Source organism: Synchiropus splendidus, chromosome 13 (assembly GCF_027744825.2).
Source record: "Synchiropus splendidus isolate RoL2022-P1 chromosome 13, RoL_Sspl_1.0, whole genome shotgun sequence".
Classification (NCBI taxonomy): domain Eukaryota; kingdom Metazoa; phylum Chordata; class Actinopteri; order Syngnathiformes; family Callionymidae; genus Synchiropus; species Synchiropus splendidus.
The window spans coordinates 2,118,656-2,143,690 of record NC_071346.1 but is presented as its reverse complement, the minus strand read 5'-3'; the positions used below and the strand labels follow the sequence as shown (position 1 = coordinate 2,143,690).

Below are 25,035 nucleotides of genomic sequence, written 5' to 3'. Positions count from 1 at the left end.
TCGGTCCATGACGACTCAGCGAGCAGGTGATGATCTTTGAGCTCGGAAACAATCACTTGTTTATCACTGCCACTTCAAGAATTAACTTCCTCTTGTTGCCCTCAGAAAATATTTTTCTCTGTCAAAAGAGGAAGAGGTCAACACGCCAAGACTACAGTTTCTATAGGGCCTGTGGAAATGACTGTTAGCACCTCGGCCTGGTCCTGCTCTGAACTGAATGAGAGGATCAGCCGCCTCCAGTTATCTTCCACCGGTTCGGGACACCCTGAAGAAGGGCTTCAGTGAAACTACCCAGACTCTCTATGGGAGTCAGACACGAAGGGACGTGGGGATTACTGTCATGTGAGAGAAATCTTATTGCCAAATGTCACTTGTGTCACCACGGTGTTTTATTGTGGTGTGGCAACACATTTGGAAAGGTGCGCAACTTGCATCATCCAACTTCGGTCGACGAGTGACGCATGAAGTGTTTGTAAAGCACTGTGGCGTGTGAAAATAAACAGTGAGCCTAGAGCATTCCAAATCAGAAATTAGTCAGCATTTACATGGGAAGTGGCATATTAACCTCTTGTTTACTCCTTTCAACTGACTGACTGGCGCATCCGGTCACAAGACCAGGCAGAGAACCAGCATTCTCACTTCATAAAACGGAAGACAAAGGTTTGTTTTTCATTCCCAACAGAGTGGACTCTTCTTCTACTGATGTCTGTCGTGAGAACCGCGGGGCGCTGCCGCCATCTGCTGTCCGTTTACACTCACTGAACACGGACTCGTTCGCACAAAACATCTGAATGAAATGATGGGAATTGTCATGGGTGTGCTTAGTGTGTAACAGGTGTTGGTGTCTTTGGAGACCACGCGGATTACTTCAGCGATGAAGAACCAGGACTTCGTTTATTGACCAACAGTGACGTTTCTCCAAGACTTCACGTGGGTCTTGGAGGAGATGTGCGCGTGCGCACAGCCTGGCGATCGTACGTTCTCGCGCCTACTTCCTGTTCATGTAACACTACTTGCATCCACCAGATGTCCTCAGTGAGTAATTGGTGCCCGCGCGCACTCGCTAGCCTTGGCTAATTTCATTAGCATAACTTTTACATTTGAAACACAGTTGACGCTGTTTACCGTTTACTTTCCTATTCAGAATTAACTCGCGTACAACACCCAAGGTTCGAACTATCTGTGCGTATGTTCCGTGGCCGCGGACTGGAGCTCGTTTACATCACAGTCCACTGGGTCCAACACCGAACAGTGGGAGCTCTGTCTCGGCTGATCCTGGTTCCTGCTGGATCACAGCCGCCGGGGCGGTCGCTGGGGGGAAGCGCCTTTGGTGAGGAAACGCTCGGCCAGCAAGGAGAAGCGCAGCTCTTCCCTGCAACCTGAGGACTCGGTGAGTTTCTCCGCTCCAACCGGGACGGTTATTCGACATGTTTACGCTACTGTGTCGCGAGTTAAGTGGAGGTTACTGCTTCCACATCGTAAATATTGCAAGGTACGTCGTTGGCAGAAGTTTTCCTTTTTTCTTTAAGCTTCTTTTTCTTCTTTACTTTTTCCTAGTCATGTTTACTCTTAGAAAATACGGTGCTTTATAATACACACGCACGCGCACACACAAAATACAGGTGCATTATGCAGAGCGGCTTCCTGTTGCCAATGAAAACAACTTGTCAAACACTGTTACAAATGCATGTCTGGGTAAGTGAAGGTTTCAAGTCTGCAGTGATGACTGAGCAGCTGCTTCACCTGCTGACCAGCGCCCGGGTGTGAGGGCAGCGATGGGCCGGAGGCTGGATCTGTCCGGTCTGACGGACCAGGAGGCGCAGCATGTGCTGCAGGTGGTGCAGAGAGACATGCGGCTGCGCAAGACCGAGGAGGAGCGGCTCAGGTGAGTCAGGGTCCGGCTCTGGGGTCGTCACAATCAGAATAGAATAGAATTTATTGCCATGGTCGGTGGGGGTTCACCAACTAGGAAAGTGCTCCGAAATGAAGTGCGGTTAATAAATAAAATAAAATAACCCACAAACAACAAAGGCTGATCAGAAATTCACCAGTCTGACCGAGGCCGAGGGGAAGAAGCTGTTCTGGTCTGGATGGACCGTATCCTCCTGCCAGAGGGAAGAGGGACAAACAGTCCATGTCCAGGGTGAGAAGGGTTGTCTCTGATCCCACCTGCACGTCTCTGGGTCCTGGAGACATACAGGTCCTGAAGAGGCGGCAGGAGGCAACCCATCACCTTCTCAGCAGAACACACGATGCACTGCAGTTGGGTGACCACCTTCATCTGTCGTCACTGCTGATGCCATGCTTCTTAAGCCATGGCCAGGAAGCCACGGCCCTTTCCTGTTTGACTGTAACTTCCTCAAACCGAGAGATTAACTCCAACTTCTGGACTGGAGGAACTGAGGATAAATGCCACTTGTGGTGGTGGAGTTGCTGTCGATAACTGGAGTGAAACACAAGTCATATGAGGCGAACTGAGCTGGAGAATTGCAACGTCATAATTCCATAAGATCATATTTGCCGACCTGTTACACTGACGCGGTCACATTCAGGTCCGCGTTAATCCCCAGATCTTGTGAAAAATAGAGGATTAGCTGAGCAAACAGTCGTCAGTGTTCTGGTCAGTTTCAGTCCTCCTCACGCACAGCGCCATCTATTGGACTGGTAGGTGCACCTACTGCGACCTGCTTGACTTCATGTAGGCTTGTCGACATGCTGCAAGAGTGTAGGGTTGATGGAACCAGTCAAGTGGAAACGTGATGTCCACCCAGCTGGAAGATGTCTTCCTGAAGTCTCTTTGAACTTCAGGAGAACGTCTCACTGAGTTGTGATTGAGGTATTGGCATCTTGGGATCTTGTTTGAGAGTGAGGGCGCGGGTGAGTGAGAGGAGACTGAAGTATGAGTGACAGTGGACCAGGCAGAACCTCTCACTGGACTTCAGGATTCAGTCTGATGAAAGGATTCCTGAGACTCAGAGTAGAGGTGAGACGTGACCCGGGTTCCTTCCCCTGGAGGAGCCCCACGGTTTCCTCCTGACCAAAGCCTGGCCCGATAGTTGACTGGTGTCACTGCGCAGTGAGGGTGGGAGGGGCAGCTGGAGTAGGGGGCTGGAGTAGGGCATGACAACAACAAGTGCCTCAAATGAGTAAACAGATTACCGTTGGCTCCGGAGCAGAGCGACGGTGAGGATTAGAGCCAGTGATGCGGCTCAGTCAGAGAGCGCTGATTCACTGCCCTGCACCATGACAAGCGCCACTTCCCCAAAATGCTTTTGTAGTCAGATTTTTACTTCCTATTCTGTCGTCGACACAACAGTCTCGTTCTGTGTTATTCTGAGGGCATTATGTTTGGGATCTGATTATACAGAACCAATTCCTTATTTTCATGGTAACCTGGACTTTTTATCCACGAGTATCATCTTATTTTCTTTCTGTCATTATCTCCCTAAATGTTTTTAATGTAAAATCAGTGCAACTCTTTCTGTTGACAGTTTGGTTTGTCAGACTCGACCTCCTCACGGTGACCTGAGAGGGCTAATTGGTGTCTCGTCTCATCTGAACGTTGACCTGATCCTCTTGGACCTACAACTGGGTCCGCTCCTGTTTTCTCATCCTCTCTCTCCCCACCCTCCACTCCTCCTCCCCCCCCGACAGTGAACTGAAGCAGGAGCTGGACGATGAGGGCAGTCGCTGTGTCCTGCTGTCACGGCAGCGCTGCTTCAACCAGCGCTGCTGCATCCGCTGCTGTGCCCCCTTCACCTTACTGCTCAACCCCAGACGCCAGTGCTGCGACTGCCGCTACAACGTGTGCAAGGCCTGCCGGATCTACAGCAAGCCGGACCGAGCCTGGATCTGCGCCTCCTGCCAGAAGAGCCGGTAAGAGCTGCCCGGGAAATGTGTTGGAAACAAACCTCACAGCTGCTGAACGTCTCCATAGCTGACTGGATCAGGACGTTAGGTTGACCTAACTCTGACTTGTTGGACTCCACGACTTTCCTCTGGACACACCTCAGTATTTCTATGTGAAAAAGGTTGTAGGTTCGAGTCCAGCCTGAGGCAACTCTCAGTGTTGTTGTGGTTGATCTGTGATGGACCGGTCCAGAGTGTTCTGTGACTCCAACTTTTCACTTTCATCTTGAGCCACATTCCACTCTTCCTGCTCATCTGTCTTCAGGGTGACCCCTCCATCTGGACAAGCAGCCAAATATCCATTTCTTTAACTCGCCTCCAGTGTTGTCTTCATTTCTCCAGGGAAATGACTCTGAACACGGGCTTGTTTACGTCATGCTAGCTACACTTTACAATCAGCAACTTTAGGATGAAGGCAAATACAATTAAAGACCTCTGAGTATCATCCTGAAAAAGTCTCTCTCAGCTCTGCGTTCTGTCCAAGGCACTAATCCCAAAACCATTTTGTCCTGAATAAAGATTCACATGTCAGAAGTTAAATAATCCGCCCTAATGTCACTCAACCATTTCAGAGTATGTTTTTGTAGCAGCTGTAAGAGAATAAAAAGATTTTAATCTGCTGTTCGCTTGAGGTTTAATTGTTGCGGTGCATTATGGGACTCTGTCATTAATGACCTTACGAAACATGACCATATTTTCTTGACCCTGAGCACATCACCAAATAAGTGTGACATAACCCTTTAATCCTTTTTTAAATAAATACTGTACCACTAATGAAGGATTGTACAGGTATATAATATAGTCAATATATTCGAATATATTCAATGACAGCTTCTGTCTCGTTTTTGTGACGCAGCTTTTTGAAGACTCAGTCCCTGGAGTGGTTTTACAGCAACGTGAAGCGGCGCTTCAAGAGGTTCGGCAGCGCCAAAGTGCTCAAGACTCTTTACAGGAAGCACTTGGTGGAGCACAGCGCCCTCGCGGAGCTGACGGGTAACTCACAGTCTCTGTCTGGCCCAAGCTCCTCCCCCAGATCCAAACCTGAGTCAACATGAGTTCCATCATGTTTCAGATTAGTTGCACAGAGTTGGCCTCCCACTGCGGGGTCACAAGGTCAAATGGTGAAACAGGATTAAACTTCTGGACCAGATGTCACCGCAGCTGTTCTTAAATCTACCTGCAGCCTGTCGGTGTGTGAGTGGTGCATTCGTGTGTCTCTGGAGCTGCAGGACGAAGTGCCAGGATCAAGTAAATGATAAATAAGAAATTGAAATGAAACAGACAAGATTTTTTGGCCTTCAGAGGCTGTGAAGCAGACAAAAGTTTGCTCTCACAACCATCCCAGGAAGTTGATCCGGTGGACGGGAGTCGCTCTGACTGGTGACTGGGTTTAACAGTGCGCGAGCGTCTTCACAACTCGTGTCATAGAGTGACAGAAACGCCAGGACGGTGGCGAGCGATTCATCTGTCCGGCCCTTTGTCTCCTTCGGCCGGACGCGAACCGCTGGCGTGACTCGACATACTGCTGCACTCACAATAGCCTCATGTGACTGGTCTGGTTCACGACCTCCTCTTCGTGTCTTAAAAAAAACAAAATGAAATCCACTTTGCAGTTGCGGTCGGCGTCCTTTTAAAATGATTGGTAGTAACCCTCTGTGCTTCTTTGCCCGGCTTCGCCGCAGAGATCAGGTCCCGGGGTAATTCCACACACGCGGACACACTAATGCACTTACGTAACCACAAGTGGACGCATTGTGCCCAGTTATTGTGCAAACAAAACCCGTCTTAAGGCTGCTCAAATCAATCAGCCGCCACATTCAAGACAGACGCAAGAGAGAGACAGAGAGAGGGAGGGTTTGGAAGGATCAGAAGTGTTCTACCTCCAGTGTCTGCAGTCAAGTCATGATACGACACTCCAGAGTGGAGGGATGACGTCGTCTTTATGCATCATGACTGTGCGTATGAGGGTTTGTTCGTCCCACTTTGTGGAGACAAAAGACTGTCCTTGTGAGGACCCGATGACTTTGTGGGGACATTTGGCTGGACCCCACAGTTTGGTTCTGGTCCTGGTTCAGGTGAGCCATGTGTTTCGGAGGGTTAGGTTTAGGGGGAGAAGCTGGGGAAAGGGTGATGGCCATGAGAAACAATGTCCCCACAAGGACAGAAATATTTGTGTGTGTGTGTGTAGAGGGCAGTGCCTACGAGGAGAGTCTCTACAATGAAGGCAGCATCTGTGGCAGCGACTCCACCTTCTACAGACAGACTGAAGGTGAGTGTGTGGAGTGAAACGTCAGCTGAACCTCCTTGTGAGTCGTCGTCTGTTTCGTGTGTTCAGAGCACAACATGGCGGAGACTCACTCCGTGGCCCTGCGAGTGGCGGAGGAAGCCATAGAGGAGGCCATTTCCAACGCGGAGTTCCAGCCGGCGAGTCAGGTCTGGAGTCTGCCGTTGGCCGAGCTCGGTGTGGTGTCATGATGGAGCTGGATCCTCTGGTTCCTCAGCACGTGAAGAGTGGAGCCATGATCTAAGTCAGAACAGGGATATGGATCTGACTCGTATCTTGTGTTCAAGTGCAGGATGGGAACAGTGAAGCTGTCTCTCACACTGAGGGAGAACGTTGCGAATGAAAAATGAAAGTTTAGATAGCTTTTTAAAGGAAAGAACTTTGAGAATTTTGAAAACAGCTTCTGACACAGGCACCTGCGACGGTGACGTGTGACCAGTGTGTTTGCGTGTGTGTGACACCAGGAGAAGCAGCGAGAAGCTCTGTACCTTCGAGAGCACAGGCAGGAGCTGGTGGAGGAACTGGCCAAAACCATCGTGCAGAAGGTGCCACAGCACTTTGTTACCACGATGACGACTGTGAAGATTTCACGCTGACTCTGGATCAGATCATCACCCGGAGGAAGACGCTGACCAGGATGCGGGAGGACTTCGACCAGGAGCTGTCACTGGACCCTGACCTTCCCCATCACGGGTCGGACAACGAAGAAGTCGGGAGCTTCTCCAGATACAGAGGAAGCCTCTGGGTACGCCACCGAGCTGAGGACTGCCCCCTGCTGGCCCGGCGTGCCTCATGCCTCACTGTGCCTCTGCAGAGGTCCGTCTCCGCCCTCTCTCTGATGGACCCGCCCGCACCCACCCGCATGATGTCGGGGAACAAAAGTGGCGATGCCTCGCTGTCGACTTGGACCAGCGTGGATCGACTGGACAACTCAGGTGAGAGTTTGAAGCTGACTGGAGGTTTGATGGCTGGTGTTGGCTCTGTATTTCTGCTGACCTTTCTATATAAGTGAATCAAAGCAGGTGCAGACTTGAGTGTGGAACATCCTCATCCCACGTCCGTGTCACAGTTCTGGTCTGCGTCTGACGCCCAGGTTCTTCCTCCGTGCTCACGAGCCCTGACGGGAACTGGATGGCTCTTCAGAACGCCCCGCTGTCCCGGCCCGGTCTGCTGAGCAAAAGTAAGAGTCAGCTCTACAACGCCCTCGAGAGAGAGTCCGAGGTGGTGTCGGCCTACGAGGTCATGGACTCGGGCGAGGAGTCACACCCTCAGCAGAGCCGCTCCTGGGGCGCCGTGCTGCAAGAGATCCACCGGCGAATGACCAAGTCTGAGCCCCGGGACACAGACCACGGGGACCTGCCGCCGGCCGCGGCACGGAGATCCGTCTTCGATGTCTTCTCAGACTCGGAGGGGAACTGGAAGCCCGACAAGTCGCTGCTGTCCCTGTTCCAGAGGAAGGTGCCGGCAGAGATCCGCCGGACGTCCTCCTCTCGCCGCACAAGCGTCATCGACCTCAACTACAACCTGGACGCTGCTGAGGAGAGGCGCCCGGCCGCGGAGGCCGAGGTCACCAGAGTGTGGTCCAGTGGGAGCCAAGAAGAGCCCACCTCACTGTGGGTAGGTCTGATTGAGATTATGGATTATTTTATTACAGTCAGTGTGTCACTTATATATTAACGCGCAATGTCCAGACACAGTCACGAATGAAAAACACCATTTCGGCAACCATCCCGTCAAAAATGTCTCTCATTCTGCCCAAAACAAAATTTTACTTTAACAAAAGCCAAAGAATTTGCTCTTGTTTTATCATTGTTTTTTTTTTCTCCATGGTTTAAATTTTCTTATTCGTCTATTTAAGATCAAAGAAGTCTTATGCTCCAGTGTTCTATTATTGAATGTATTCATTTTTAAGTATATTTTCTTTTAGTTCTCCTGGAATATTTTTTGTGTGTGTTTTGTAAAGTCTTTATTTCAGTTTCTTCACTAATTATTAAAATAGCTTAAATATGAGACATAAACACTCTGAAAAAAAAATCAATAATTTCACAAATTCATCTTACCACTATTTTAAATTCATGTTTGTTTGTGAATTTCATTTAATAGGTTTCAGTGGCAACACAAACTTGATAGTTGAGTGCAAACGTTAAGGTTGGATTTTTGTTATTGTCTTGTGTTGTGTTTATGTGAACAGCATGAATCCACCAAACACAGCCGCCATCTGTGCGACTCTGTGACTCCAGACACGCTAACATCTGGAGCCTCGACCCCTGAACTCCGCGTCGATGACCTCACAGAGCAGGCAGACGCTCAGACGGAGCCTGAGTTCACACTTCTGTCTGAAGACACTCTGGGAGATGAAGATGACAACGATGATGATGATGATGATGAAGAAGGACGAGAGGATGCAGCTGAGGAGGTGCAGGTTGAGGAGCCGAGGAGCCACGAAGAAGTGGAGATGCAGGTGGATGAGGAGGAGGAGGAGGAGGAGGAAGAAGAAGATGATTATGAAGAACCGGATGAAGGTTTAGATGAAGAAGTAGAGCAGAGATTGTATAAACTGGTGGCACAGTCCAGGCTCTCTTACTTTTCATCCACTGATGATGATCTGGATGCTGCAGGAGAGATTGAAGGAGACGCGTATCTGGAGGAGAGAATGGATGGGGACAGTGAGGAGGAAGAGGAAGACGTGGAGGAGGAAGAGGAGTTTACTTTCAAACTCTACCAGCTGGAAAAAGAGCTGCGAGTGACTCAGTTCTCCTCCACGGAGGACGAGCTGGACAGAGTTGGCATGGATGAGGAGGAGAGGAGTGAGCAGCTGGCCCTCAGGGTCTGCAGGTTGGCTGACCAGGTCAGCGCCACCCAGTTCTCCTCCACTGAAGATGAGCTGGACCGCCTGGGTCAGGGGGAGGAGCCATCAGAGGAGCAGCTCCTGCAGACGCTGTGGAGGCTGGAGGAGGAAACAGCAGCTCAGGCCACTCAGGTTCGAGACCTGGCCAGTCTGGTCAGCGCCTCGCAGTTCTCCTCCACCGACGACGAGCTGGACAGGGTCGGCGAGAACGAGGGAGTGAAGGAGGAGGAGGAGGAGGAGCAGATCAGGAGGGATTCCATGGAAATAGATGAGCGAATGTTTGAGCTGAGAGGAGACGATGATGTTGAGGATGAAGAAGTTGGAGAGGCAGGAGAGAAGGCAGCAGGTGGGAGACTACAGGAGGAAGCTGTAAGAGAGAGGAGAGACACAGAAGAAGAGGCCGAGAGAGAAGAGACAAATGGAGAGAGAGGAAAAACGGAAGAAGAGACGCAGAGAGAAGGAGACAGACAAAATAAAGTGGGAGTAGGGAGAGGGGAGAATGAAGAAGTGGTGGAAGGAGGAAATGAAGGAGAAGCTGAAGGAAGCAAGGAAGAACAAGACAAGTACACAAAGAGAAAAGGTAAAGAAGGGAGGAGAAAACAGATAGAAGGAAGTGAAAGATGTGAGGAGGAAGTTGAGGCTCAGCTCACTTGTCTGGAAAAAGATGTCAAAATAAGTGAAGTGGACACTGTGGAAGACAGCGGAGAGGAAGGAGGAAGAAGAGTGAAGGAAGAGAGTGTGGAGGATGCGAGAGCAGATGAAGAGGATAGAGAGGACCAGATGGAGGAAGGGAGAGGACCAGAGACAGAAGGCCACACAAAAGTAGAGGATGAGAGAGATGAGAAGGAAAGAGAGAAACAAAGACAAGCTGAGGAGCACGGAGTTGGAGAAAGAAGAGACTTGGAAGATGAGGAATTGGAGAAAGAGAGGGAAGAGGAGCTTGATGCAGAGAAACGAGGGAAGATGGACGTGCCGAGCGCAGGAGAAGGGGAGGAGAACAAGAGTAAGGGAAGCTTTGAAAAAGAAGATGGCATGACTGAAAAGACAAGAGAAAAGGATTTAAATGGGGACAAGCCAAAGGAGGAGTCTACAAGAAAAGAAGAGGAGAAAAAACATGTAGAAGCAGAGAGCAGAGAAGATGATGCCGGTGAGGAGAGTGATGAAGACGAAATAGATCTGATGAGAGGAACGACTGATGAAGAGATGGAACGTCAGCAGGAGGAAAGGGATGTGAGAAGTGAGCGGGTGGAGAGTGAGAGAGAAAAGGAAGTGAAGAATGAGGATGGAGATGAGCAGTTGCAGAAGACAGAAGTGAGAAGAGAGATGGAAGAGAGTGAGACAGAGTTGTACCAAGCTTGGAGAACAGGTGACAAAGAAAAGGAAGAGAGGGGGGAAGTGGGGATGATGGAAGCCAAGGTTGATAGTGGAGGGAAGGAACTGGATGGAGAAAGAGGTGAGGAGGACGAAGGGACAGATACGAAGGATGGACATTTAGATGGAGTGAGAGAAGAGAAACTCCAGGGAGAAATGATTGACAGGCGAGAGATTGTAAAGGATGAAGAAAGTAGGAGTCATGGAGAGAATGAGGGAGGGGAGACAGTGATGGAAGTGGATGGAGAGAATGGGAAAGAAAATATAGACGTGGTGAAAGTGAAAGATGATGGAGAGAAACTAGAGGAAAGAGTGGCAGAGAATAAAGAAGAGGATGAAGTGCAAGGTGGAGACACAAAATCGAATGGAGGGAGGGAAGAGAAAGGGGAGAGAGTTGCTTGTGCAGAAGGAAAGATGGAAACGGTGGACAGAGATGGAGTGATGGCAGGAGAGGAAGAAAGTCAGAACGAGGATGATGATGACCAGCCAGCTGGAGAGAAAGCGATTGAAGGGAAAGATGAGAAAATGACAGTGGATGGAGAGAATGAGAAAGAAAAGGTGGACGTGGTGACAGAAGTGAAAGATGATGGAGAGAAACTAGAGGAGGACTTAATGAAGGAGGTGAACAATTGTTGGCTTGTCGAGTTGGAGCAGGATGGCGAGAAGGAAAGAGTGAATGAGAAAAAAGTAGCCTTAGAGGGAGAGAATGGAGAAGAGGATCAGAAAGAAAGACAAGCAATGGTCAGACAGGAGGGGTGTGATGGAGGGAGAACACTGGAGGCCATGGCTGAACCAGAAAGAGCGAGCGACAGAGGGAGAGAGGAAATGGAAGGATCAAGAGAAGAGGATGGAGGAAATGAAGAGGTAATGAACGAGAAGACAGTGGAGCCTGGAAGAGAAGGTGTGGAAGCAGGAGGAGGAAGAGCAGGGAGGGAATCGGAGGATGAGGAAGAAAGGATGGACGGTGAAGACGCAGGAACTGAAGAAATGAAAGACGGATGGAGAGGAAAGAGAGAAGTGAAGGATGACAGGGAGAGGAGGGAGGCGGTGAAAGAGATGGAAGAATTGACAGAGATTGATGCTGAACCAGGAGGACGGGAGGAAATGGAAAACAATGGGGAGAGAGGGAAAGGAAAGAAGAAGGAGGGGGTGGTGGAGAAAGAAGTGATAAAAGAAACGACTGTTGAGCAAGGAAGAGGAGCGACAGAGGGAGGAAGAGGGGAAGAGGAAGGAGAGGATCTAAAAGAGTTAGATGAAGGAGAAGTGCAGCCTGAGAAAGAACGGATGGAAGAGTTGGACGAGCAGAACGGAGAGGGATGGAGAGCAGAGGAGGAAAGAGAGAGAGGGGAGGACGGAGGGAAGCTGTCAGAGGGAAGTTGGGAAGAAGAAGAGAGAGCTGGCGAAGAACAGGAGGAGGAGGGGCCGAGCACGCGGCCAGCCAGGAGCTGGGAGTCAGAGGGTGATGATGATGATGATGAAGAGTTTGAAAGAGCCATCAGCTGCATGTTGACGATGACGCTGGAGGACATGCAGGTGAGAGAGGATGGAGGGATGGTGGAGGAGGGGAAAGAGAAGAGTGGAAGCGCCGCGGCGGAGGGAAGGAGCCCGTTCCTGCCGGCAGAGGTGAGCAGCCGTCCGTCCGCCCGCCCTTCGTCCTCTGCTTTTCTCTCTGACGTCCTTCTGCTTCGTCTTGGCCTCCAAGTCCATGGAGTCCAAGCTCTCAGAACCGGAGCAGGTTCTGTTGGCTCTGATGGAGCAGGTGAGCGTTTGAATTTCACAGCTTCAACATGAGTCACTTCAAGTGAAATGTTCTTTCACGTCTCAGTGCTTTGACTCTGTCGAGCCAGTTCTCTCATTTCTGTCCAATATTCTTTTTTATTTTCCCATAAATCTGGAGTTGGTTTCTTCATCTGGATATTTTGATTCAAATTTCTTGGGTTTCACTATGAATGCTGGACTTTTCTCCGTATTCTCAGTGACTTCCTTCAATTTCCGTGTCAGGCAGACGTTCAGAATCCAGTTTCACCACTTGGTTTCCATACTTAGTTTCCTGTTGATTGTGACTGAAAAATCTTTTTTCACTTTTCCTGTCTAATTGTACTGGGGGCGGAACGATTCAAACCCAGAATAATGAGTTTGCGATGGTCCAAGTACTGAGATTATGAACCACAATCTGGAGATTACTGATCCAAACATTGAGATCTGACATGAAAAGATGAAGGTTACCTGACTATTTAGTTGAAATCAGACTGTCATGTGACGTCCACGTTGTGCTGAATTAGTTTTGGGACCATATCATCTGGGTGACATTTGTGACCTGAGCCTTGTGTCGCAGCGATCCTCGGCGGCGTCTCTGCGCAGAGTCACCACGGAGGTTCTGAGGGTCCTGAACACGACAGAGGACCTGCTGCAGGACGGCGCGGCGCCTGGCCCCGCCCCCTCGCTGCCCCCCGACGCCGACCCCAGACAACTCAGCCAGGAGCTGTGCCAGCTGGAGGAGAAGGTGCGAGCGCGCCGGGCTCGGCCCGCTGGGCTCTGACGCTGGCTGTGCACAGGTGTACGTGGCAGCCGGGGCGGCGTTCGGCCTGGAGGCGGAGCTAGCTGACCTGGAGGAGCGTGCACGGAGGGTCAGCGGGGACACGCCCCACCTGGAGCTCTCCTTCCTGGAGGAGCAGGTGGCATCCGCGGCCGCCAGAGTGCAACAGTCAGAGCTGCAGGTGAGACGCGGACGACCTTCGGGTGCAAGGTCACGGACACTCGTGCGTGTGTGTGGTGGCAGATCAGCAACATCTCCACGAGGATCGCGGCGCTGAGGAGCGCCGGTCTGGACGTGGACCCGCAGTGGCGCCTCAGCAGGAGCAGGAACATCCCGGTCATGGTAGGAGTCAGAGCCAGGCCTGACCTCAGGGCGTCACAGCCACAGCCTCTGTGTCTTGCAGCCCACCGGACTGGACTCGTGGAGGCAGAGGAGGCGGCTCCCAGCGCCGCCGCTCAGCGCGCCACCCGCAGCTTCTGCCACCAGAGGTCGCCAAAACACCCTCACAGAAACGTGTTGAAAAAGGAGCAGCGTGTTGTGGTTCTGCACTGATCCAACTCTCCACTGTTGCAGAGGACGAGCAGAGCTGACGCCTCCCGCCTGCCTTAGATGGCCACACTAGAGTCTCCATCCAAGTCTCCTCAACACCTTCTGTCACGTGTAGGAAACACGGCAGGAATGTTCCCACAGCAGGAAGTGACACCTCCACGCCACATTCCGTCCTGGAAGCTTCTGGACTGACACACAACAGAAAGATTCTCCAGCAGTCAGCAGCTGTCTGGGCCCAGGAAGCGCTCCCTCTGGTCCGGAACCACGAAGCCCTCCTTCTGCTCACTCTCCCTCCTGTCGGCCATCACGAAGCACTGCTTGGGGTCGATGACCGCGGCGCCGTCTCCGTCCGCACCCGGGGCTTCCACCTCCGCGTACGCCGGGTGACGCGACCCTCGTTTGAAGGTCATGGTGGGCCAGCGGGCCGGGCGACGCTGCGGCGAGACCAGAGCAGGAGTCACAGCACACACACACACACACACACACACACAGAGCCTGAGGAGGACTCACGCGCCCCCCACTGGCTTCCTGCCTGCAAACCTACGACCCGCGACGGGGATCTGAATCTTGCCCGAGCTCACTCTAGTGCCCTCTACTGTCTGGAAGAATGAAGATTAAATCAAAGATAGATAAACAGTGAGGCACGTCTCTCCTCACAAACATGGCTCTTTGTTCACGTTTCTTTTCCAGTGATGTTTTTTTTAACTTGAATAGTTTCAATGTTAAAGTGGTGACAGTTTTCCTCAGTGGCTCCCCCTGCTGGTGCTGGTCCCACATGTTTTTAAAACACAGTGAACCACACTCGAGCGTGACTCACCTCCATGAAGAAGATGCTGGTGCTGGACGTGGGATGATGGTACATGTAGAGGGACAGGAGGAGGCCGGCCACCATGACCACCGTCACCATGGCGACCACGGCGAGGACACTGACCTGCAGCTGCTGACCTCCTCGCCTGCTGTCGTCTGACACAAAGCAAGAGCACTGAGTCATGCAGTCAACCTCCCCGCCTGAGGGTGGCGCCGATGGCATGCGCCGTCAGGATGAGGCAGCTGGAGGCACGGTGCAGTATTTGACACGCGGCTGTACGCGCTCGCCTCTGGGATCACAGAGGCCTGGGAAATAGCTGACCTCTTCACCCTGATGCCGCCAGACTTCACGGAACTCCTTGCTTTCATTCACGAGTGGTGAACAATGCAGGCGCTTCCCTTTGCCGGACTGGCTCAGAGTGAGCGCGAGGCGCGGTCAAAACCAAAACTCAGGTTCTGCACGCACGACAGGGGGCGCTCAAGTCTGAGTGCAGAGAGCTGACTGACCTGGTGCCGGCGCGCCGGTCGGTGCGGGCTCCGTGGAGCTGCTCCAGCCGAGTGCCACACCAGAGGAGCTCAGGTGGTCTGAGGCGCGGGTCGCTGCCGGCGTGGTCTGGTGCGGACCGGTCCGGAGGGAGTCCAGCTGCAGACAGCCGAGCTCCCCTCTCTGGAAGAAGACATGAGCGTGTCAGAGGACCGGTGGCCGCCGCAGCCGCCGCGACCTCTGACCTGGTCCGGGCAGCCGTGGTCGACCCACTCCTGGCGGTGACGGTCGACGCCGCTGGAGCACCTGGCGAGGAGACACAGTTGAGACCGAGGCCGGGCGGTGCCGTGACGGCCTGGAGCTCACCTCTGCAGCCGGCGGCACCAGGTGCAGTTGAAGCCGATCTGCGCAGACGCACAGGCTGCGCAGCTGCTGAACTGCAGACAGGCTGAAAGGTGGGTCAGTCAAGCTGTGGAGCTCAGCGCCTCAGGAGGTCAGGCTTACTGGGCCGAGGACGCAGCTCCACGCCGCCGCGGCTGGACACGGACCGCTTGGGCACCTCCACCTTGTGGTACTCGTAGATGGTTCTCCTGCGAGCGTCTGGAGGGCAAGTCATCAGCGCACAAGTCGGAACCGAGCGGCCCGACTGCCCGACTCACCGGGAATCTGCTCCAGCGCGTTGATCACCACGAAGGCGTCGGACACGCCCACCTTGACCCGGTGATGCTGGGCATCCAGGCTGCTGATGGGGACTGGAACCTACCACGGAAGCTGGTGTTCACAGAGGCTGAGCAGAGACGGACGGACAGACGGACACTCACCTCTCGGTAGGCAAAGACCATTCGACCGTCACTGAGCAGCGCCGCCTGGAAGGTGAAGGCGCCCAGACCCAGGTCGTCCCGCAGGCGGACTTGACTCCACTGGACCACCAGGGCCGAGCCTGGAACACAGACGGGCAGAGGTCACACCTGCGAGTGGCTGGCTCTGCTGTAGCGACCTGAGCGTCCACCAGGGGGCGAGTCAAACAGGTCTGAATGAGTCTCAGTGATTCAAGCTGTTCCAGGTCTAACTCAAAGAATAGAGTCCCACAAATCTGAGTCAGTCAATGTGATCCAGGGAGCAGCACATGATAAGACACGTCCCACATACGGCCCGAGTCCCACAGGTCTGAGTCGGTCAATAGTGCTGTATATTATACATGGTTCCATACGGGGAGTCTCACAGATCCACGAACTCAAGGCGTCACAGGAGAGTGATTTGACTCCGGGAGATGACGAGTCCTACACTCTGGGCCAGAGAAGAACCGGCTGTGACAGGATCCATGTGACCCTGAAGAGGAAGTGGCTCTAACTCTGAAGGTATCCCACGTATCCGCGCGAGTCCCTGCGAACTGGACTCACCGTTATCGTAGTAGAACACAGAGGAGTCGGACAGGCGGGGGTCAAAGTCGGCCATGAGGGGGGCCACGTACTGCGTGGCGCTCAGCAGGGGGTGCGGGGTCTCCCCGGTGTAGACGAAGCCTGGGCCAGAGCAGAGGAGTCAGCAGGGGGCGCCGACAGGCCTCGGCACTTCGCTCACCTCCGGCTGCCACGGTGACGGCCGTCAGCATGTGACCGTAGAAGGGAAAGGCGAAGGACAGTTCCACCCTCTGGACGCGGACGAGAAGAAGAGAAGCACAGGTGAAGCCGGACCAGGTCATGTGACACGTGGTCAGTAGCGTCGGCTCAGACCTCCTGCAGGCGGCCGGACAGAGACCCGTGGCTCCTCCAGCTGCTCCGCTCCTGCTGATCCACGTCGACCCACAAGTCTGCAGCACCTCCGGCGGCGAAGACGCGGCAGGTGTAGTAGCTGTGGTCCAGGGTCTGCGGACAGACCACACCAGGAGTGTTCAGCAGGCCGCTCTGGTTCCAGTCACCAGCTTCTCACCACCACCCGCGAGTTGTTCTGGCCTTCCTTCAGCGGCAGGTCCCGGTCCCACGCCCCCTGCTGGCTGGGGGTCCGGCTGTCCTGAGCTGAGAGAGGATCCTCAGATGAAGCGGGCCGAGGCCCAGTTCGATGGCATGAACTCATGAACCACACGAGGACGTGAGCAGGGTTCTGCTGAGCAGCCGGCGTCTTTGGACCCCACCTCCGGTACCAGCTCACAGCAGCAGAACCAGAGTCTCCACGGTCCAGCAGGAGCAGGGCCCGACATGTTCAGGGTCACATGGAAGTGGCCTCTCAATGTCACAACACACACTCGACCACTGATCTGTTGCTGGGTCACCTGGCACATGGATACATCTGTGACGTCATTACTGACTCGGCGCGGCCTTTTAATCGCGTTTAATCGCACTCGAGCAGCGATGACTCGCAGTGAATCGCAAGTTAACTGCTATTAAAAACTCCACCGACAGCGTCAGAGACGTCACTTGCGTGACGACGTTCACTGATGTTCCACCATCACCTGCAGCTGCGGAGTTCACGGAGAAAAAAAGGTTGGAAACTCACCGGACGCCGTGAAGAGGTGAAGAGACACGAGGCAGAGGACGCGCCGCAGCGGCGCCATCCTAGGTTCCATCGTCCTCGGTTCACGCGGTGACGAGCCCAAACAGAGTCGGAGAGAAACAGCGACACGGCGCGAGACCAACCGACTGATGTTTGACGAGCCGCAGCTGGCACGCGCGGCGTGTGCTGCATTCACGAGCGATTGGATTTCTCAGTGATGCAGGGCGCTCGTGAGAAAGCAACCGCGCAAAAAAACAATCACGTGTACTTCTGTCTCGTGATACGATTAAATACAAAAAAATAACGAGCTCGGAATGAGTGACAAAACGGTCTTCATCGTTTCATGCGCGCGTCAAACCTGAGCAACTTCATATTCCTACCGCATGTGAAAGCAGCACCTTTTCGTCTTCCTCCACTAGATGGCAGCACATGCCACAGTTGCGATGCAAGTTGCAGGAAATTTCTTGTAGAGCCAGAAACGTTTCAGAACCATTTTAATGCAAGATTGCCAAAAGTTAATTTTTTTTGCTGGTTGAAATCCGAGAAATGAATAAAAATGAGTCACAGTAACACAAGGACACTTGATATTCATGGAGAGGAGTCGACACAAAGCGCCGCTGAGCTGTCTAAACGCAGGACGTGCTTTTCACATTGTGCTAGAGTTGGTCATCAAATCATGGGACGTGAGCAGAAGCACCTAAACACGTCAGAGGTGAGAAAAGGTCACATGATGGAGAAGGCATCTCGAGTCACATGACGCCGCCGAGCTCACTGCCAAGTCGAATGGAACCTGAGTGACCGGTTGATGGGTTTGACACAAGAATGCGGGGGTGGAGGAAACGAGTGAATAACTTATTGGTGCCAGTGCTTGGGGGTTGGGGGGGGGCGATGTCGGCGGGCGGGTTCAATCGCGACACGACAGCAGCTCCACTTCGAAGACCAGCGTGGCGTTGGCAGGGATGAGAGGCGGGAAGCCGCGGGCTCCGTAGGCGTAATCAGGGGAGCAGATCAACTTGGCCATCTGGCCCACGCTCATCTGGAAGAGAGCCGGTGGGATCGGCTGTTAGACGGTCACAGGTCACGCACGCGTCCACATCAAGTCTCGACTCTGCTTCAGTCACACGGGGAAAGAACCAGAAACCCGTGTGTCAGAGTCGGCCTTCAACACCGAGACCAGGCTGGGGTTCGTACCTCAGCTGTATTTTTAAATGGCCTCCTCGGACTGTGACTGATGTGTTCACCAGGCCTGAAGCCAGAAGGTTTTTTTTCCCCCACAGAGATGAATCACTGACAACTGATCTCGAGTCATCCTGTTGTGGTCAGGCAGTGTTGAGACTCCTACTGGTTCCCTCTAACTACGGGACGGTCGGCAGCTCGAGCACAACACTGCCTGAAGCACACGGCAGTTGAGTCGCTCTGGTGCGGCGATGTGTGGGCGGGAACCCAGGCGGGCCGCGGGGGCGTGGCCTACAGGCCGCCTCCAGCCAGCCACGCGCTCTGACCGTGCACACCAACCTGCGCGACTCCTTCGTCCCAGCCGCGGATCACCTGTCCCTGTCCGATCTTGAACTGGAACGGCTTCCCCCGGTCCCTGGACGAGTCGAACTTCTGGCCGTTCGTCAGCGTGCCTGCACCAAGCAAAGCCACAGAAACGTGAACGGAAGCTGTTGGGATCCAAAAGCAGCGTAGTGCAGCTCACGTGACTGTGACACTCGCGCCGTGTATCGCAGAATGAAACATTGATGAAGCTGCAGGGTTATATAACGCGTGGGCGGCTCTCGCGCCGTCAACCGCGCCGGAACGGGATCTAGCGGAGGAATAATCCCAAACCATCTGAGGTTCTGATCCCAATAAAGCGTCCCGTGAAGCACAAGGAAGCGGCTGAAGGGACACTTGCTAACGATGCTAAGCTAACGGTGCTACCAGTGAAGCCCATCCACACAGTCAGCCACCAGAAGCCACAGCACACGCGCAGGTATTCTAGATGATGTGGTAAACCAGTCACACAGCGGCTCTGACTCTGGCGTCGCGGCACAACGAGGGTCTCACCGACGTAGTGCACCGTGACCGTCTGCCCACCGCGGGGGAAAGTGGCACCTGTCGGAGGAAACACAGCGCTCAGTCGGGACTCGGCTGGCAAAGACACAACAGGAGAAGCGCGCGCGCGGCGCAGCTCTCACCGTCGCCTGGCTTTAAGGTCTCAACTTGGACGCCCATTGTTCCAGCCCGGAGCTCCACCGTTGTCACTGAGCGCGATGGGATGGACGGAAGTGAGGCTGGGGCCGGGGATAATGACGGAAGCGGCCGCTGATAGGCTGGCGAGGCTGTCAATCTGGACGCTGACCAATCGGGTCGCACGCTCTCCACAGACGCAGGACGCCGCCGACAGTGGGAGGGCTGGAGGAGGGTCGGCCTCGGCAGAAGCCGGACGCGGTCCATTGTTCTGCCGCCGACCCGCGTCAGGCACAACGCCTCCACTCGACCGAGAAATTCAGCTTGGTTCCATTGAGTGACTCATGAAAGTAGAATGGCAGCGTTTCCCCCGTCAGACTGATGAATTCATGAAGAGCCTTTGTTCTGTTGTGTCACTTCTGATATTACCGGTTTCACTCGTTGATTTATGAACGGTGTTGATGGTTCGTTTGTTCATGACTGCACGCTGTACCAGAGCACTGTCCTAGGTGGTGGGATCCTCACCCACCTAGGCAATAACCCTGACTCAGAGAAACCAACACTCAACATGACAGAACTCACACAGGCAAGTTCTGTCGGTACATATGTGACTGGACTCACTGCTCATTGTTTGGCATTTTTGTGTTGCTTTTCCTTTATTATTTTATAAAGTCTTTCATTTTTGTTACGTCAATTTTCCTCTTTCGACAGTGTTGTTGCTCTGTGATGGAACTACACAGATTCTACACATGAGAATCAGCCAGGTTTATTGTCTGGCTTTGACTTGGATCCGGCATTTGCTCTCACTTGAAATATGGGGATATTGCTCTTCAGCCTCAACACGTGGGTCACCCAGCCATCAGTCCAATGAGCCACCTCCTGAAGTAGCAAGCCTCTCTGCAGCTGGGATTCAAACCGTACGATTGCAGGGCTGCTCCGCTCTCAGCTCCTGCACATGTGCTCCTGTTAGGTGTGTTCAGGTCAGCGTGTGCTCTGTGTTCAGTCTGCTGTTTCCATGAGACACTTCGCCTCTGACGCTCCACCTAAGCTCCTTCATATGGACCTATATGGAGTATGTGCCATCGGAATATGAACTTTGTCCACGTCTTTAATGTTTGTTTGCTGCTGCAACAACCAACATTTCCCCAGTTTGGGTAGAAGAAAGGCAGTTTAATCTAATATCAGGATTAAAAAACACTGTCGTCCCAAAACAAGTACAAGACCAAACCTTCACTTTATCCAATTTCATCAGAAAAAAAGAGCTTTCCTAGACTGTGGTCAGAGAGTCTGAACAGCGAGCCACTGAAATGATGGAGAGACTCTCCGGGGTCATGCGCTTGACATGCCACGAGCCGAGGGGTCGTACAGACTGTTGCTGAAGGAGACCACGCCAGTCTCGGTGTCCTGCGGTGGAAACACAAACGTAGGTGTTTTTGAAACAAGCCTCTGTGGTTTGCTTCCAGCACTTACATCTCTGCTGCCGCTGAAGAGGTCGATCACTGAGCCCGACACGGTCACACGGTCGCTCGCCACCGCTCCACTCCTCCTGACAGAAGCAAGACCTTCAACATGCTCTCAGGTGCAGCTCATCCACGCCACCACGTACCTGGACGAGCACTTCCTGTTGACCACCACCAGGCAGACCACGATGACGAGTCCGGCCAGAAGAGTGAGGCCCACGATCAGCACCACAAACTTTGGATCTAAGGAGAGGAGAAGGAAATGGAGAGATGCGATCACATAGACATGCACCTGCTGACCCCCGGGGAAGTGGCCTGAACGACCAGCCCTCATGTGACATGGTGTGCGGAGCGCCGAGCCTCCTGGCATCACTGACACACCACAGGCTCCGCCCTCTTTTCTAAATAGCAACACGTCTTGACACAAGCTTCATGGAACAGTCAATATTCCAAGCACCAAAGTCACAAGTTTGAAGGCTTTCACTGAACTATTCTTGCAGCAGAAAGGTTCTATTTGACTCAGAAATATAGTGATGAATGCAACTCAATGTAATTAGCAGTGTAATGCATCATTGTCAACGTGTTTGAAAAGACGCGTGCATGCGTGATAGCAGCGTTACCTTGTCCAGACGGGGAGACGACCTCAGAGTGGCAGGGTCCAGGAAGGATGGTGACGTCATCCAGAGCAATGTAGCCGGCGCTTTCCTTCCCTCTCAGAGACACAAACACCACCTGAGACCACCAGAAGAGTCGAAGAACGTGTGTGAGACCCGGCTGAGGAGTGTGGCTGTTCACATTGGTCACAGCGCTGGAACTGAACCCCGTGTTGATACACTGAAACAGGCTGAGTGGTGAGGTTTACCCAGAAGGGCTGGTCCAGTGTAATAAACACACTGGCCTCCTTCCACTTGTTCCCATTGTTCCCTGACTCTGTCCACTTTGGTAACCCCTCCTTGTTACCACTGGCACTCGTTTGTCTGAGAGAGAGAGAGAGGACGATGTTCACCCTTCAGTGCATCCACCTGCTTAAACATGGGAATCTCTCACCTGTCATTGACTGAGACTCGCAGGGTTCCAACATCCCCAAACATGTAGTACCAGAATCTGAGACAGTGCCCTCTAGTGGACGGCTGGAGCACATCTCCAGACAGGAGGGACCTGGTGCCCCACTCGCCCACTGAGTTGTCCACGTACAGATAGTAACCTGAGGAGCAGCAGAGGCGCTGAGTCCCAGACAGCCAACACAATGGCGCAACCTTGAGAGCGACCTTGAGAAGAGTTGGTGGTGTGATCGACACTGGGCCCCAACGTGGTGGACGCGCCTCGTCCACGGAGCCAGTCGGCCTGATCCACGTCACCCGCCAGGTTCCTCCAGCCGCACATGTTGCTCTCAAAATCACAATGTCCCGCTGGGGGACACTCGGTGTCAGTCAGGCGGACGTCGTCGAAGGCCATGTCTCCTTCCAGGGTCGGTCCGGACTTCACTCCTTCCACCACAAGCTGAGACAGACAAATGTTACACCGACGAGTGCCTCGCCCCGAATCCGTGGTCGAGTCACCACTCACCCTGAAAGGCTGTGTGTCAGGCAGAAGTGGTGCCTGAGCAAACCGCCACATCTCACCCTGGTCTCCGGTGCGAGAGAAAACCAGATGCCGCTGCTTGTTCTCGCTCCGCTGATAAACGTTGAGTGTCCCGACACCGGCGCCAAACATGTGGTACCACAGCTGCACGCAAACTCCTTTCCCTGTTTGGAGACACGAAGGACACAGTCTGAGCAGCACGTCGAGCCCGGACCATGCTGTGAAAGCCAGACAGTGCAACATGGACGAGGACTCTTGTGACTCTCACCCTCGCCGTACAGGGGCGAGGACATTACAGCCGTGTCCCCGGCACGGTCGGCCCCAGAAGAGGGCAGGTAGTAGTAGTGTCCGGCGGGCGACTCGGTGGTGTGGTCGCTGTCTGGTCCCGTGTTGGGGTTAAAGGTCGGGCCTGACTGTCTGATCCAGTCTGCATCATCTTCCGTCTCCTGCTGCCAGTTACAGCTCCCCTCCTCAAAGTCGCACACATCTGCAACACAAAACAAGCAGCTTCTGGGTCCCTGATGAAAAAAACAATTCACAATTCATTCACAACTCTTGTCAGTTGACTGTTGTTATTTTGTGTTGCAGTACAACAGTCCACCTCAGGGAGGCAGTCTTCAGTGTGAACTCAATGCCCCGTGTTAGACACCCTGGACAGGTCACGAGGACACATGTAGACAGACAAGCACTCGCACCTAAACACAACCTAGAGTCATCAATTCACCTCTGCATGTTTGTGGACTGAGGGAGGAAACCAGAGTGCCCACTGAAACCCACACAAGCACTGAGGGAGCACACAAGAACAGACAGTTTGCTGTAGTTACCGGAGGTAGGACAGGGGCCGCTGGCGAGCGCCAGGTCATCGACAGCCACGTCCCCAGCCTCGCCCCCCACGGTGGCCTCCAAAATCACTTGGTGCACGTCCTGCAAGGTCACGTGACTCCGCGCCAGAAGCCACTCCTCCCCCTGGTCTCCCGACTTTTGCCACACCTGCAGGAAAGACACAAGGCTGATTCACTCGGCGCAATGAGGATGTGAGGAAATTACTGCACACTCAGCGCTTTCCCTCTGCAACTGTGCAACATCTTGAACACAGATTTTGTAACAAGGGTTTCGCAACCATAATAAAATCATCAAAACTGACAGCGTTTCACAATCAGGATTACACAACGACAACGGGCGCCACAAACAAGCATTTCATTTTGGTCATGAATGAATGAATTACCAGAGTTCTGTTCCAGGGATCGGTGGACTGCAAAAGGATCCTCAGAGAGCCCACCGTGGCGCCGGACATGTGGTACCAAAATGACAGGCAGTATCCTTCCTCGCCAGCAGGTGGCAGCGGTGAAGACTTCAGCCGAGCCACACTCCCCTTCACCGTCGGTGGAGAGCTCTCCATGTAAAGATAACTCCCTGCCAGCAGAAGACAGATCAGCGTTTCCTTCCTGGGACTGGAATCTAAGCACTGCCACCCACAAGACGTCACCGAGTCCCCCAGGACTGACCTGTGCCACTGGTGTGGTCTGCTGGAGGTCCAGTGTTGGGCGTCTCTGTGGGGCCAGACCTGACGCTCCAGTCCAAGTCATCATCAGCCGCCTGCTTCCAAATACAGAGACCTTCCTCGAAGTTGCAGCTGTAGTTTGTCAGAGCTGGAGAGGATTAGCAGCACAGCATCGATTACAAACAACAGCCGCAGGGTTTGGGGGTGGAGGTGATGAAGGTGGGGGTCTCCTACTCCAGTTGGATGACAGGGAATCATTGACCTCATGGAGATGGAACTCACCGGGAGGGAGAAAGTCTTGCTCACAGTTGACAAAGGACACATCATCCACTGCGTAAACACACTCTCCAGACTGCCTTGAATGCACTTGAGTGACAGCAGAGAACCAAACCTGAGACAAAAAGACCTTATGTTATCACAAATCAAGACTTTACACAGAAGGATGAATGTTTTTAAGAACTGGGAAGCATGGAGAGAAAAAAGCAATAATGTGAGAGGTGAAATAAAAACAACACCTGCAATGAGAAGGAAATAAAGGAAAAGTATTTAAAGAAAACAATAGTCATTTAAATACATTGTTACTCAGGGAAGATTGAAAAAATAAAACAAAAAAATGAAAAAAGACACGGATGAAAAAAAATAAACACCAAAGAATATTGGAATTAAAACAGGAACAAAAAGACAATAATAAATATGATGTGATTAACAAGAGAAATTACTATTATCGTTATTATTAATAATAATTATTATTAATAGTCATTAATAATATTAACGATAGTATTAATAATGTTTTACTGACAAACAAATCATTTTCAGGGAATAAATAGGCCTATAAAATCCTCCGCTAAAATATAGGTGAAAAAATACATTGACTACAGAGAAATAAACATGAGTGTAAAAATAGAATGAACAATTATACAGGAAAACTAGACTTGAACTACTTGAAAAACTGTGGTATTTCAAGAAAAACAATAGCCATTTACCATTTCAGTAGCTTATTTTGAATAATGAAAAAGCACATGTCTTTAGTGGTTTTTGTCTTTTGT

General features: G+C 52.6%; 3 protein-coding genes across 13 annotated transcripts; 1 reads left to right on the top strand and 2 right to left on the bottom strand.

The window, feature by feature from the left end:
* Positions 1 to 1,062: 1,062 nt before the first annotated feature.
* On the top strand, positions 1,063 to 14,382 carry LOC128769030 (trichohyalin-like). Of its 8 annotated transcripts, none has more exons than XM_053882272.1 (16): positions 1,145 to 1,390; positions 1,755 to 1,885; positions 3,655 to 3,876; positions 4,766 to 4,902; positions 6,098 to 6,178; positions 6,245 to 6,342; positions 6,658 to 6,738; positions 6,801 to 6,938; positions 7,008 to 7,128; positions 7,287 to 7,810; positions 8,385 to 12,035; positions 12,115 to 12,171; positions 12,748 to 12,915; positions 12,968 to 13,129; positions 13,192 to 13,436; positions 13,522 to 14,382. In XM_053882272.1, exons 2-16 carry the CDS (start codon positions 1,776 to 1,778, stop codon positions 13,568 to 13,570), a joined length of 5,844 nt encoding a protein of 1,947 aa, XP_053738247.1. In that variant the 5' UTR covers positions 1,145 to 1,390; positions 1,755 to 1,775; the 3' UTR covers positions 13,571 to 14,382. The 8 variants fall into 8 exon arrangements, with proteins under 8 accessions (XP_053738242.1, XP_053738247.1, XP_053738245.1 ...); XM_053882270.1 differs by having other exon boundaries at positions 1,721 to 1,885; positions 13,522 to 14,381; XM_053882269.1 differs by having other exon boundaries at positions 1,714 to 1,885; positions 13,522 to 14,381.
* On the bottom strand, positions 9,556 to 17,600 carry LOC128769037 (plexin domain-containing protein 2-like). Of its 3 annotated transcripts, XM_053882286.1 has the most exons (13): positions 17,279 to 17,394; positions 16,715 to 16,800; positions 16,519 to 16,650; positions 16,367 to 16,436; positions 16,189 to 16,308; positions 15,610 to 15,728; positions 15,448 to 15,547; positions 15,293 to 15,388; positions 15,155 to 15,236; positions 15,034 to 15,094; positions 14,812 to 14,971; positions 14,315 to 14,460; positions 9,556 to 13,931 (listed from the first exon to the last, which is right to left on the bottom strand). In XM_053882286.1, exons 1-13 carry the CDS (start codon positions 17,346 to 17,348, stop codon positions 13,716 to 13,718), a joined length of 1,458 nt encoding a protein of 485 aa, XP_053738261.1. In that variant the 5' UTR covers positions 17,349 to 17,394; the 3' UTR covers positions 9,556 to 13,715. The 3 variants fall into 3 exon arrangements, with proteins under 3 accessions (XP_053738261.1, XP_053738260.1, XP_053738262.1); XM_053882285.1 differs by lacking the exon at positions 16,715 to 16,800 and having other exon boundaries at positions 17,279 to 17,600; XM_053882287.1 differs by lacking the exons at positions 14,315 to 14,460; positions 16,715 to 16,800 and having other exon boundaries at positions 17,279 to 17,600.
* A 152-nt stretch (positions 17,601 to 17,752) lies between these two features.
* LOC128769035 (peptidyl-prolyl cis-trans isomerase Fkbp12-like) lies at positions 17,753 to 25,018 on the bottom strand. Of its 2 annotated transcripts, XM_053882279.1 has the most exons (16): positions 24,973 to 25,018; positions 24,272 to 24,380; positions 23,994 to 24,137; positions 23,714 to 23,901; positions 23,313 to 23,478; positions 22,757 to 22,975; positions 22,474 to 22,652; positions 22,176 to 22,407; positions 21,955 to 22,111; positions 21,770 to 21,884; positions 21,528 to 21,639; positions 21,054 to 21,150; positions 20,918 to 20,993; positions 19,456 to 20,851; positions 19,325 to 19,372; positions 18,803 to 18,903 (listed from the first exon to the last, which is right to left on the bottom strand). In XM_053882279.1, the coding sequence occupies exons 1-14, from the start codon at positions 24,973 to 24,975 to the stop codon at positions 20,777 to 20,779; spliced, it is 1,872 nt and encodes a 623-aa protein (XP_053738254.1). In that variant the 5' UTR covers positions 24,976 to 25,018; the 3' UTR covers positions 18,803 to 18,903; positions 19,325 to 19,372; positions 19,456 to 20,776. The 2 variants fall into 2 exon arrangements, with proteins under 2 accessions (XP_053738255.1, XP_053738254.1); XM_053882280.1 differs by lacking the exons at positions 20,918 to 20,993; positions 21,054 to 21,150; positions 21,528 to 21,639; ... (8 more) ...; positions 24,272 to 24,380; positions 24,973 to 25,018 and adding an exon at positions 17,753 to 18,311 and having other exon boundaries at positions 18,791 to 18,903; positions 19,456 to 19,573.
* Positions 25,019 to 25,035: the final 17 nt, after the last annotated feature.

What these genes read in the sequence shown, in the direction of transcription:
- LOC128769030 (XM_053882272.1), top strand. Translation starts at nt 1,776, where the DNA reads ATGGGCCGGAGGCTGGATCTGTCCGGTCTGACGGACCAGGAGGCGCAG. An exon ending in CCAAAACCATCGTGCAGAAG is followed by an intron (nt 6,739 to 6,800) that starts GTGCCACAGCAC and finishes ACTCTGGATCAG; the next exon opens with ATCATCACCCGGAGGAAGAC. An exon ending in TGTGCCAGCTGGAGGAGAAG is followed by an intron (nt 12,916 to 12,967) that starts GTGCGAGCGCGC and finishes GGCTGTGCACAG; the next exon opens with GTGTACGTGGCAGCCGGGGC.
- LOC128769037 (XM_053882285.1), bottom strand. Translation starts at nt 17,467, where the DNA reads ATGCAGCACACGCCGCGCGTGCCAGCTGCGGCTCGTCAAACATCAGTC. An exon ending in TGGTGCCGCCGGCTGCAGAG is followed by an intron (nt 15,095 to 15,154) that starts GTGAGCTCCAGG and finishes TCTCCTCGCCAG; the next exon opens with GTGCTCCAGCGGCGTCGACC. An exon ending in GACCGGCGCGCCGGCACCAG is followed by an intron (nt 14,461 to 14,811) that starts GTCAGTCAGCTC and finishes GCTTTGTGTCAG; the next exon opens with ACGACAGCAGGCGAGGAGGT.
- LOC128769035 (XM_053882279.1), bottom strand. An exon ending in CACCACCAACTCTTCTCAAG is followed by an intron (nt 22,112 to 22,175) that starts GTCGCTCTCAAG and finishes GCTGCTCCTCAG; the next exon opens with GTTACTATCTGTACGTGGAC. An exon ending in CGAGTCTCAGTCAATGACAG is followed by an intron (nt 21,885 to 21,954) that starts GTGAGAGATTCC and finishes TCTCTCTCTCAG; the next exon opens with ACAAACGAGTGCCAGTGGTA.